General features: G+C 54.6%; 1 protein-coding gene and 1 long non-coding RNA gene across 4 annotated transcripts; one reads left to right on the top strand and one right to left on the bottom strand.

The window, feature by feature from the left end:
• Positions 1 to 596: 596 nt before the first annotated feature.
• On the bottom strand, positions 597 to 4,686 carry Lbx1 (ladybird homeobox 1). Of its 2 annotated transcripts, none has more exons than XM_047551936.1 (3): positions 4,553 to 4,686; positions 2,879 to 3,587; positions 597 to 2,187 (listed from the first exon to the last, which is right to left on the bottom strand). In XM_047551936.1, the coding sequence occupies exons 2-3, from the start codon at positions 3,201 to 3,203 to the stop codon at positions 1,667 to 1,669; spliced, it is 846 nt and encodes a 281-aa protein (XP_047407892.1). In that variant the 5' UTR covers positions 3,204 to 3,587; positions 4,553 to 4,686; the 3' UTR covers positions 597 to 1,666. The 2 variants fall into 2 exon arrangements, with proteins under 2 accessions (XP_047407892.1, XP_047407893.1); XM_047551937.1 differs by having other exon boundaries at positions 4,651 to 4,666.
• On the top strand, positions 3,947 to 12,609 carry LOC124984392 (uncharacterized). 2 transcript variants are annotated; one of them, XR_007108659.1, is made up of 4 exons: positions 3,947 to 4,204; positions 9,311 to 9,384; positions 11,018 to 11,455; positions 11,770 to 12,609. It is a non-coding gene; the product is annotated as an uncharacterized LOC124984392 (long non-coding RNA). The 2 variants fall into 2 exon arrangements; XR_007108660.1 differs by having other exon boundaries at positions 11,822 to 12,609.
• Positions 12,610 to 12,933: the final 324 nt, after the last annotated feature.

The following is a 12,933-nucleotide window of genomic DNA, read 5'->3' on the forward strand; positions in this document are numbered from 1 at the left end:
TGAACATTACCAGAAATTTACCCTAGCTCCCACTTTGGGATCGCATCCCCCAGGGCCCTTATGAGCAATTCAGCCTGCCCTTGTTGCTTTCAGCCTCGTTCTCTTTTATTCCTACTCCCCATGGATGAGGTCTGGGGAGGGAGCAAAACTTGGGAGTACCCAGGCTCCACCTTGGTGTCCTCCTACTGAATGACACCTTCCAGGGAACTTTGGGCTTAGCCCGTGTCTCCAGGAGCTCAGGTAGAATATTTGGGGGACGCAAGACCAGTCTCTCTTCCTCATCCTTTGCCGCACACAGTTTTGTGCCGTGACGCTTCCCACTTTCACCCGCGCTTTCCCCCAGTATCGCACGCCTTGCTCTTTACCCCGACCTTTCGAAGCCTGCTTCTCCCCTCCCCCCATTTAGTAGCTGCGGCGTGTTTGTGTACAAGAAGCACCTCCTCCCATTGCTTCCTTCTAGCCCCGCGATCTCATGCCTGCCCAGAAACTCCCCAAAATCTCCAAGGTTGGGATGACCGGCGAGGAGCAGCGAGGACCGGCGAGTTGATCCTGCCGTGCGGGCCCACTCACTCAGACACGGTTACCGCCGGTTCTAGTAAAATGGCAAAGACTTTATTTATCGGAGAAAGAGGCCTTGGGTACAGTCCGCAGAGGAGAGGGCAGGGCAGGAGCAGGGGAGGAGCACGCGGGACCCACACTCAACGGGCCATCCTTGTCTGGCCAAGTGGAACTGGGATCTGGGTGTTGGAGACGGCAAGACAGACCCAGAGCTGCAGAGGAAGTGGGGTGAGGGCTTGGGTCGGCCTCCTCTCTGTCTCTGTCACATGCAAAAAAATTCTAAAAAGAGTAAAAAATAATTCTAGGGCTTTGGGTTCTGTTTTCGATGGTTGGTTGTTGGTTCTATGTCCCCCTACTTTGTCCCTAAGAGCTGGACTCCAGCAATCTGTCCGAGAAAATGCGAGAGAGGGAGGAATCTTTAAAATAGCATCAGTGGGCATTGGGAGGCAGAAATGGCATCGAAAACAGACTTTTCTCGCGGGGGGGGGGGAGGTAAAATCGATTTTGAAACTTGCAAGTCAGGAACCGGCTGCCTCCCTTACCCCCTTCCCACGCAGGGAAAAAAAGGGCAGAAGGAAATAAAAGAAGTCAACTGCAAACGGCCCAGGGAGGCGAGGAGGGAGTTGACTGGTGCATTCGCCACATGCAGAGAAAAATCAAAACAGCCGGAGCTACCCCCTTTTCTAGATCGCGGGTTAGTGTTCACCGCTCTGGATTCTGCCTCGCCCTCAGCCAACCCGGCAGCCTGAGAGCTCTGAAAACATCGAAATCTCTGAGATTTAAAAAAATAAAAGAAAGGAAAAACCCAGGCTGCGGTGGGAAGAACCTGCTATATAGGTTTAAATATCTATACAGAAGCCATACAGAATTGCACGGCGAGGGCTCCCGGGGCGGCGGAGGCCGCGTATGGTAGCCCGCCCGGCGGCCAGCCCGGGTTTATTGCTTCGAGAGGGAAGAGACGGCTGCTGGGAGCCGAGTCCGGGCCCGGGGACAAGGGAGGAGGCGGGAGTTGCAGAGGAGGTCCCAGCTCCCCTCGGCGGTCCTGTCCGGGAGGCGGCGGGTGTGCAGGCGCTAGGGGCCCAGGGCGGCGGAAGATACAAGGCGCCGCTCAATCGTCCACGTCGATCTCTTCGTCTTCCTCATCCTCCGAGCAGTCCTGGCTGCTGGCCCTCTGGTCCGTGAGCGGAGAGGCGGGCGAGAGCTGCAAGGGCCCGGCGCCCGGGGCCTGCGGGGCGCCTGGGGGGAGTGCAGGAGAACCCGGCCTCGACTTGGCCCTGCCACAGCCACCGCCACCGCCGCCTGCGGCCTCCGAGTTCTGCTCCAGTTCTGCCAGCGCCACGATGTCCATCTGCCCGCTGGGGCCCAGTTTCTTGGCGGACTCCACGTCGGCCTTCATCTCCTCCAGATCCCGCTTGAGCTTGGCGCGCCGATTCTGGAACCAGGTGATGACCTGTGCGTTGGTGAGGCCCAACTGCTGCGCGATTTGGTCGCGATCTGCTGGGGACAGATACTTCTGGTATAGGAAGCGCTTTTCCAACTCGTAAATCTGGTGATTGGTGAAGGCTGTGCGGGACTTTCGCCGCTTCTTGGGGGTCTGCCGCTGTCCAAAGATGGTCATCCCATCGCGGCCTGAAAAGAAATGACAGTATAGGCTCCCATCGGGAGAATGGAGAACCCACCCTGACTCTCACCCTATAACTCCGTACCCCACACAGGCCCATTAGGGCCTGCAGTCTATCCTTATTTCCCTTCCCCTATTTGACTCAGCCTCTCACACCAGAGCAAGCCTAAATTGTCACAAACCTCTGGTCTCTGTTCTCCTCGAAGTCCCTAGGAAAATTTGTTTGGATTTCTGCCTGACACCTAAGATTTTAAGTCTGCAATCAAGAGGAACCCAGACAGGGACTCCCGGATCGCAGTGTAAACGTTGGCTCCCCTTCCCAACCGCCTGACACTATCCTACCCAGAAAGTCCCAGCAAATGATTTTCTTGATTCTCCACCCAGATGCTCCTAGGGTTTGGGAGTGCCAGGCCACTGGGAATCTGGGACCGGGAGGGAGCCTAGCTGAGCATGCAGACTGGTGAGAGAGCTTGGGTTCCCATCACTCTAGTCATATCACCCGGACTCTGGCCTACCCAGAGGTCTACAGGAATTAGGGATTGGGTTCTGTCCCACCTATCACCACTCCCAGCGGCTGCGGCTCGGGCTGGAGGGCCCTGGCGGCCGGCGCGGGAAGAAGTGGGCAGAGGCATAGGCACAAAACACTGGGTACAGAAGCGTGAGGCGCTGGGCAAAAGGGAACCTAGCGGAGGCTCCTACCTTCCGCTGCCTGCAGGACGCTGACCTCGAGCCCCTTAAAGGTCTTGCTGGCGAGCTCCTCCAGCGCGCACAGAGGCGAGGTCTGCGAGAGTAGCGCGCGGCCCGCCAGGGGCAAGCCGCCCGGCGCGTGCTTGTCCGCGGCGGCCAGCAGGTGCGCCGCCCCGCACAGCGAGTAACTTCTCCGCACAGACGGTTTGTTGAGGATGTCCTCAATACTGAACGGCGTCAGTGGCTTGTTCGAGTTGGCGGGCGGTGGCAGGTGGTCCAGCGGGCTGCGCCGCCGCTCCTCCCCCGGCACCGCCTTGCCGTCCTCTTTGGAAGTCATCTCGGCCTCGTTTGGGGGCCCCGCTGGGGCGGCTTGGGCCGCGGGGACCCAGCCCGCGGGCAACTCGGGTGCCGGCCGGTGCGGGCAGGCGGCGGCAAGGAGGCCGCGCCGGGCAGGGCGCGGGCTGGGCACCGGACTGATTAGCGCGGTGGCTGAGGCAGGCTTAGACGCTCGGGGCCCACGGAGAAGAGCGCTGACGCCGGCGCCGCCACTGCTGCCGGGGCTTCCAGCAATCCGGGGCCGGAGCCGGGGCGCGCAGCGCGGGGCTCCAGTTTCGCCAGCCCCGGTGCTATTTAAAGGTATCAGGTGGCTCCGCGGCGGCTCCTGGCCCCGGGTCCTGGCGGCGGCAGTTGGAAAAGCCGAGGCAAGGGCGCCGATCCCGGACTGCGAGGGGAGGCGGAAAGACGGGGCAATTGACTATTGCTAACAAGTTAGGCTTGATCGAGGAGTAATCAATTATCTGCAGCGGCCACGGCACTTCTTTCTCTTTCCTTCCTCCTAGTCTTTCTCCTCTCTTCTTTCTCTCTGTTCTCTCTCCCCGTCCTCTCTCCCTCCCTCCCTCCCTCTCTCTCTCTCTCTGCTCCCCCCGTCTCTCTCCTTCTCTACCTCTCCCTCGCCCTCTCTTTCACTCTCTCTCTCTGTCCAATGCAGGCGGCTCTAAGTTGGGAAGCTCATTAATTAGCGGGCCGGGGGTAGGAGGAGCCGGCTGGAATTAGCCTGCCTAATGCGCCTGTCAGTCCGGGCGCTGCGCCGCGCTCGGCCCGAGCTGTTTGTAAATTACATTAGCGGCGCCTTTATTGCACCCGAACCTCGGGCGACTGAAAAGCCACCGCCCCCACCCCAAACTGAGAGCCGAGCTCTGGGCGCACCCGCCTCCCACAGGCCTGGTTGCGATGGCAGCGCCAGCCCGGAGGTCTCAGGCTCTCCAACCCGGGATTTGGAGTCTGAGAAGGGTGGCGGGAACCCCAACCAGGGAGGGACGTGGCCGCGGCGCGGGTCAGGTAAGAACAGGAGTCCGGGTGGACCCGGTTCCACCCACTGTCTTCTTTCCCAAGAAATCAAGAACCCAGAACCACCATCCCCGGATTCTTGTCCCTCACCCCCTGCTTTGGGCCATGCGCCTGGGGAAAGGGAATCTGAAGCCCTCCTGCACTGGCGCGCAGGAGGTCAGAGTCAGCTTCACAGTCCCGGGTGGGCAACGCGGGACAGGGGTGGGGATTCCAGCGGTTGGGGGAGGGGGCCAGTCAGAGGGCTCAGCCTTCCCCATGCCAAGAGGCGGAGGGAGGAGTTGTTGGTGGCTCTGAGTGCCTCTCCCACGGCCTGAGACCGAAGCTGCCACGCCACCCTACCTCCTCCGGCAATCTTGCACTCTTTCCCTGGTCTGCGGCTGGCTTTCCGGCCGGCTAGGATAAGACTGATAGGCAAACGGGCCGGGAGTCTGGGTTACCGGGGCGGACTTAAGGCTCCTCCGCTGCGCTCCGCCAGGGCCGGGGCTGGGGCCCCGCTGCGGGCCCCGCCCAGCCCAGCACCCGGCTTGTGTGTACTGCCCGGCCGGCCGACTCCAGCTGTTCCGGATGCTGGGCGGGGGCCCGTAGGGGGCCGGGCCACGGCTGGGGCTGCGCTGTCAGAAACTCGCAGGGAGCCCGGGGTTCCAGTTAGGCTGACGGCTGGGGAACCCTATGGCCTGAAATCTGTGAATATTAGATGGGCATTTTGTGTGCATCGTTACTTGAAAGTGTTTATGTTTTTGAATATGCGTATTTGTGTGTGGTTCTCCGTGTGTATATTTGTGTAAACGTATGTGAACTTATGGGCGTGTTGACCGACTTGAACCTCAGCTATGTGTTTCATTTCCCTGAGGCACCGCAGCGGGGCTGTGTCCTCAGGCCCTCTTCTCTCTTGCTACCCCATCTGGTTTGTGTCCGGCCCTAATTTTCCATTTCTGCCCTTGGAGAAAGGAGGGGAGGGAGAGGCAGTGGGAGCCAAGGGAAATTCTCCCTGCTCACACACAGAGGCACAGACCCGACAGGCTTTGTTTGTAAACTCCCAGGTGGGTAATGTGGTTACACAGCTCAAGCTTGAACCAGAGAAGGGCCCAGAGAGGCCAGTTTTGAGGGCTTATGGTCCAGGGCAGAGGTTGAAATAGGAAGAATGGAACTTGTTTGCCCTCATACCTGCCCCGAAGAGGGAGTGAACTGAGCTGGGCTATGGGACAGGGAGCAGATTCTCTCTATGCCTCCAGTGGAGAGGCCACTGAACATCAGAGATTGGTTTCTTTATTTCAATGAGTTGTGTTTGAAGCCATGACTTCCAGCTCTCTGGAGTAATAGAGATTAGGGAGAAGGGATTCTTCTGTGGGGCCCTAGTGCTGACCTCCAGCATGCTTGAGAGTGTGGGAAGGAGCTCCCTTCTTCCTTCCCCACCTATGCCCTGGATTTTGGAGGAAGGACAGGTGCTCAAAAGAAGAAATGGTAGAAGAGGGATTTCAGTTCTCACAGAGCTACAGATCCCTTCCTGGGGCAGACCTGTCTCTGAGGCATCCCTGCTACCTTGGAAACCACAAGGAGATTCTGGGACTAAAATAGTAGAGTCAGAGTTTAGGAACTAGAGAAGAATGGAAGGAAGAGGGCAACAGAGAAGGTTTGGAAGAGTGGGGGCAAGATAGGTCTGCCCTCTCCTCTCATTTCCTGCCCTTAGAATTCCATCTCACCCCTTTCCTACCATAACCTTAATTCCCTGAACCAGAGCCTCAGGCAAACTCCAAACCAGAGAGGCAGAGAGGCCTCTCCAGATCTGGGCCTGGGCACTTTAAGTTCCTATCCGGAGGTGAGGGTATCCTCCCAAACCTGCCCCCTTTACTGTACACCTGGTACTGACCAGCAGAACTGTACCTTAAGGAAGAGCCCAGCAACTGCTATTGCCCATCTTCCAGTCCCCAAAGACCAGGGGAGTTCAGGATTACTGGGAGACTTCTAGGAAGGGGTGGAATGTGAACTGAGGAGCATGAAAATCCTGTTCCCTGGGACCTTTGGTTTTCAACCACACCATGTCAAAGTGGGGAGGACCTTGCATAATCAGCTGCTGTATCACCTCCGCCCACCTTCACCAAAGTCTCCTTCCCTGGGAGGCCCGGCCCTTTTACCCAGTCCCATGCCTTTGCTTCTTCAACCTAATCAATTGGCCTCTTGGCCAAACATGTTCAGGAGCACTGCATATTTAGAGGTGCAAGGGGACAAGTGGTACCACCTGGTGCTTTGTTGTTTCAATTTACTTTGCCCAGGTCTTCTCATCCAGGCCACCTTGGAAACCAGCCCAACTATCTCAGCGACCTTTTCCCCACCCTGAGGGTCTACCCTATCTCCACCCCTAAAGCCCCACTCAGTATGTGCTCAGCTAGGACCTTCTGGACTCCTAGGAGTCCAAATTCTCTGACCTCTCACACTGGTCCTGCAGATCAGTGAGGTGTATTTTGAGTTTGCGATTGGACTCCCTCCTCTCTGTCACCAGACTGAGATCCTAGAGTCTGATGATTCCATCGATCCCAGACTGAGGGACAACTGGTTTTCACTGATATTGCTTGAATGAGTTTCCAAGGGTGCACATGGTTGTGTGATATAAAGGGGAATGATTCAGGCCAAGACTGTGAGATTCTAAAAGAGAACTACCAGTAGTGGAATGGAAGTTGGTTGGAAGGAACCCAGCCATCACTTACTCTAGGGGCCCTGTGCTGGGGCAAGGGAGACACTCAGAGATTCCCCTGCCCCTAGCCAACTGAGCGGGGGGCTGTAAGAAACTGATTCTCAGAGTCTGCTCCACAGATGGAGTACCCATTTTCAGAGCCAGTTGTACACCCTATCCTGACTTTTTTTTTTTTTTTTTTTTTTTTAATGGGACAGAGCCTTTCTTTTCTTTTCCTTTTAGATACTGGGGATTTAACCCAGGGGCATTTTACCACTGAACTACATCCCAGTTCTTTTTATTTCGTATTTTGAGACAGTGTCTTCCTAAGTTTCTTAGGGCCTTGCTTATTGCTGAGCCTCAAATTTGTGATCCTCCTGCCTCAGCTTCCCAAGTCGCTGGGATTACAGACATGAGCCACTATGCCCAGAAACATATCTGGACTCTTGAAGTCTTATTTATTTCCTGTAAGGTCAGGGTCCAGCCTTTTTTCATCTCTAGTGGGAGGGGAAGGAATCATTCTACCCAAAATATGCTTGCCCCCTTCCCAGTTTAAGGAAGATTCCAGACATAGAGAAGGGAAAGAGCATTCATTGCACAAATTGCCATGATAAGGGGACCCAAACAAAACCAGTTATTCCTTAGTACAGGAGAAAAATTCAAATCCCTGATGCTCCATCTGATCAGTCTAGATTGTTTGGGTGGCCCCATTTGTGCAAGCACCACCCTTAAGCCAGAATTCCTTCAAAGGAAAGGGTCTGACACCACTTGATACGAGTTAACTTGACCACCACTCTGGATCACTCTTTCTCATGTAGACCTGCCTCTCTGACACTCCATGTGGAATTCAGAAAGTGCTTCCTCTGCTATAGAAGCAGATTGGGATTGGTGGCCTCGTGCCACCCTGACTGAACCAGGACTTCCTATGTGGCCTTTACATTCTGCCCTAGGCTACTATCTATAGCAACAGCAACAATAACTATGGCAGTAAATACCATAAGCCCTTAACTTGCCTGAATCCAGACTGAGTTTTATTCATTTCATTTATTACTCACAACCTTTTGAGGTAACTACTGCTATTACCCCTATTTTACAGGTAAGGGGGAGCCCAGAGAAGTTCTCTGAGGCCCAGAGAAGTTCAGTAACCCATCCAATGTCACACAACTTGTTTTGAAGTAAAAAAAGATTGGAAAACCTTTTTTTTTTTTTTTTTTTTCAGACCAAAGTTTGTGCCCTTAATCCCTGAACTATCAGGTTCTTAATCAGAGGTCCCCAAGGGCTCTTTGAATGGGCTTCAAGAGTTCTGCAGACCCCAGAAATTGTGTATAAAATTCATATGTGAGCCCAGATGGGCATATTTTTCTGGAACTACTATTACATAACACAGTGGAGTCTCAAAAGGGTTGGAGATCCAGAAATGATAAAGGCCACAATCAAGCCAGTGGGGAATAGGAAGTTGTCAGGCCTGGGGAGGGGAGCCAGTTGCTCCAAAATTCAGAATGGGCTCCAAGCTGGTGGGGGCAGGATCTGAGGGCAGGCCATTCCTTTGGAGAGCACCCCCTTCCCTGCTCCTCTCCTCCCTACTTCTTTTATGAACTGACTTCCTTCAGAGCCTAATGTCTAGGTGACTCTGCCACATGAGAAACCTCTTCCTGGAACTTCAGCTCTGTATGGTGGGAGGAACTGATTGTTCTTCAGAAGCATAAAGGGCATAAACTGACCGCTGAATGACAGAGATAGGCAGGTATGGAAAGACTTACCAGGAGGTACTCAAGTCCTAGGTGTCCATACTATTAGACCACCAGAATAACCTTCTATTTTGGTCCCAAGCCTTTGGCCCTGCATCCCAAAGCCAGAATTTTCTCTGTCACTTCTCTTCCTGGTGCCTCTTGCCCTATATTTAATGCCCAACTCATCACCTTGGGGAATCCCTTCCTGCCCTGTCCAGCTCCTCAGCACACACCCTCAGGGTCACTATCATGTTGCCAGGATTTGTCCATCCCTCCCCTTCTTCCTTTCTCTCCATCTGGCTGTGAACCTGGGGAGGATGAAAATTGTATTTCCTCTCTATGCCCCTATACCAGCCTAGCATATACCAATGGCTCTCCCAAGCACTTGATGAATGTAAAAATTAAATGAATAACTAGGAGACAAAGAGAGAACCAGGCAGGGCTCTCAGCCTATTCACCTAAGAGAGAACTGGGGGTACAAGTGAAGGGTAGGTGCATTGTTTTTGCCAGCTGTGAGCAGATGTGTGAGGCACCTTGGTGCTCATACCTCTAATGCACAGAAGGTCAGAGATCTCATTCTTTAATGTTTTTTGGCTGGGATGCTGGGTTCTGGACCCAGCTGTGGTGGTATAATCTGACTGAGGAATGAAATTTGTACACACTAGTTTTGTTTTTGTTTTGTTTTTGTTTTGAAAACAGGAATGATTCCCCATCACGTGTTGGGCCCAGAAGCAGAGAGGAAGAACAGACAGAAGATGGGGAATGAAGGACAGGTAGGAGTAGCAGGAAACAGAAACCACCCTGCCCCAGTAGCCCAGGGGTCTGTCAAGAGGGTAAAGGAAGCTAAGTATCCGGGAGAGGGGCCTGGTTCTGTTTCCACTGGAGGTAACATTTGGGTGGAACTTCTCAAAACCAGAAGCATTTGAATAAGTGCGGAAGCAGGAACCATTTTGGAGAGAGGGGACTAGCCAGGCAAGAGCCCAGAGATGTCAGCCCAGAATGGAGCTAGAGTGCCCCCATACCTTTTCCCTCTGTCGCCTGGTCAGAGAACTACTGGGGTCAGGACGAAGTCCATAGTCCCTTGTACACCCCAGTGGGTTTGCAGGCTTGGGGCAGCGATTGGTGGGCTCCTGAGATAGCTCTTTTGGGCTTGGAGGAGTGCTTGAGAGAGTCTGTGTCAGGTCCTTGTGGATGAGCCAACAATGAAGTTCTCTTCTTGCTGCTTCAGAGCTGACCTTCTTTCTACTAACACAGTGGGCCCAAGAACTCCGAGGGAACAGAGCAGAACCAATAATGAGTCAGCGAGCGTCCTCCAGTCCACAGAGGCCTCATAGCCTTTGGGAGGGCGCCAACCACAGACCCGCAGTGGGGTCTGGTCTGGGCCGGGTGGAAAGGCACAGGGACCAAAGGGGAGAGTCCAAGAGACCGAAGAGCGATCCCGCCTGGGCAGGCTGGGCACAGGAAAGGCCTGAGTCAGGCTTCTCGCAATAAACTGCATGTGAATAATTCAGGAGCGGCGCAGGGCCTCATTGCATTAAGGCGGAGGCGGTTCGCGCAGCCCCTTCGTCCCCGCCGAGCCCAGGGGCCCACTAACGCGCTAGAGGAAGTGGGCAGTGTAGAAGACTGCCTGCCACGTAGTATCCTAGGGTATGCCCAGGCCAGTCCCGAAAGCCTAAGCATCCCAGAGCCTTTCGGGCTCCACCAGTTCGGGGCCGCCTGCAGGGCATTGCTATCCCGGCCCAGCGGTTCGCGTGCCCCAAGAACCCAAGTAAGAGAATTCAGGCGCCGGACTGAGGCCAGAATAGGGCTAAGAGGAGATACGAGAGAATGACCTGCGGAAAATCTGGCAGCCCAACTACCCAACCGTACCGGGAAAGTGGGCTGCGTGACTCTAAGCAAAGTGACAAGACAGACTCGGTCCTGTGCTTGGATCCAATACCCTTGGGGAATTCGTCCCGCTCGGGATTTTCCTTACTATCGAAGGGAGGCGCTAGGTAAATCTCAGGGCCCTCCACCGGCTCTGGAGAGCCAGGTTGCCTGGCCTCTGCCCCACCTCTCACCGGTCCGCGGGTCCAATTTCGGATGCGCCTTGCGCGTCTGTTGGTTCGGGGCCTCAGCACTCGCCGCGGTGCGGGAAGGGAGTCCTAGGCTGCTGGGTCTAGGAGAGTTAAGCGCTTAGCGTCCGAAGCCTTATTTCGTTTAAGAGAAACCAACTAGCTCCCTTCGGCTTTTCCCGCTTCCCATATGTCTCTGGGTTCCTAATCTTGAGGGATCGCACGCATCCCATCTCATTTCCAACAACGCCTCCGATTTCTCTAGTTCCTGTCCACGCCCTTTTCTACTAGGTCAACCTCACCCTGTCTTCCCCCTCTGACTCCTTCACCTACACAACCTTCCTCACCTCAGTGAGTCCTGGACCAAGACCCTCGCACTGGCTCCGCTGCCTCTCCAGTCCCGGGCCGGCGCGAGGAGGCCCCCAGCCCTGTCCTCACGGTATCCTGCGCCGCCAGACCTGAAGCCATCAGTGAGGCAGCTCCCCTCTGCCCTCTGCCCCAATCTTTCTCCTTTTGCTGATGCCTCTTCTTCCTCTTCATCTTCCTCTACGCATTTCTTATTCGTTTTTCTTCGCTGGGTGAGGTATGGAGGGCCGCAGCCCTGGCCCCTGGAGAAGGCAGGAATTTACTCTGCCGCTGTTGGCACTGGCTTCGACGTCAGCCAAATCTCCATCCCGGGATTTCAAGAGGCTCAGGAGTGCAGCTCAGGTGTCTTTGGAGATGCAGATGAGGTGGACTGATGGCACCTTGACCTCAAACAGCTCGACCTCTGGCTGGCTGTGTGATTTTGGTAAGCTCTTTTAACCTCTCCGAGATGGTGGCAAAGGGCAGGAGGCTTAGGAACGGGTGGCAGGAGACAAACCTTTTATTTCGTTTGGTTAAAAAAAAACAAAAAACAAAAAAACACCTTACATACATCGGAGCTTAAGGAGCAAGTGAGGTTCTAAAAAATTCTAGGTCTGAAATGACCATTTATTTTAAAGAACATTTAGGGAGCAATTGGTAGCTGTTATTTATTTCTCTTTCTTCTCTCTCTCTCTCTCTCTCTCTCTCTCTCTCTCTCTCTCTTTCTCTCTCTTTCATCTTTTTTAAACAACCCATAAGGTGCCAGGCATTCGACTCCTTCTCTCCAGTTCTCACCGTCTTTATTTTGCAGAAGAGGAAACATTGAAGGTCTCATCGCTCTAACCAGGCATTCGAACCCAGATCCGGTTCGGAGCGTCTCGATTTTAAACCTCTCAGTCTCACCTTGGACCCGGGACCAACTAAGTGGAGAGGAGTTGGGTTGAATTCTCAAGCGTTCGTCCCCCGCCCCTCCCGGCTCTGGGAAAGGTTTGAAATTTTTATTTATTCGGGTTAACGATTTTGGCGGCGCCTAAAGAAGGATGAAAGTAAGACCAAGGAGGGACCCAAGTTCCGGGAGTGCCCCTAGGGAGGCGGCAGCAGCAGGGCTGAATTCAAATCCCTCCTGGATTTGTCCTCTTTGGAGTCCGTCCTAGTCTGTCTGATCTGTGGGGCCTATTTTCGGACAGTCCTGGACAGAGAAGAAGAAACCGAAGCAGATGGCTTGCCCAGATGATTCCCCCACTATTCCTCCCTCTCCAGGGGCTCCTCTCTGAAGTTGGATCTCCCTAGCTGGAGAGGTGGGGTTGGCTGTTTGGGATCAGAATGGAAGCATGAGCCTAGGAACCTCCGGGTGGGCAGGGAGGGACTGGAGTCCGGCTCCCCGACGACCAGGTACCCAGCCCCAGTCGCGGGTTCGCTCTGTGGCAGCCCCGACAGGCCACGCGTACCTCACCACAAGTCCCATTACGTTGTATTTATGCTTCAGTTTATTGTTTCTTCCCCCTCTCTTATTATGGTCTCACTCTGGGGGAGGCAAAGGATATAATATATTCATCTTTATTATACCAAATCTGTGTGAAGCATTTAATAAAATGCTGTTTCCACACAGCCAGGGATATTAGTGTGAGCCATTCTTAAGTTAATGCTCCTGTACTGAGAGCGCCTCCGCCACAGCGCCTGCTGCCGGGGGATCATGGGAAGTTCAAGCCACTGTCCGCGCGCTCTGGGAGCCCACCCAGCAGTTGACCTTCTTGCCCGCACGTCCTAGGCCCTGCACCGGTCCTAGCACGTCTCTCCGGGACTCCTCCAGCTTCCGCCTGGCAGAAGGGCTCGGAAGAGCCGAGGTCAAGACCCACTATGTTCCTAACCCTCAATGAGTCTTGCTTTGCTCCTAAGAAAATGAGAAGTCCATCACCGTGGCCC

This window comes from Sciurus carolinensis, chromosome 5, assembly GCF_902686445.1.
Source record: "Sciurus carolinensis chromosome 5, mSciCar1.2, whole genome shotgun sequence".
Lineage (NCBI taxonomy): Eukaryota > Metazoa > Chordata > Mammalia > Rodentia > Sciuridae > Sciurus > Sciurus carolinensis.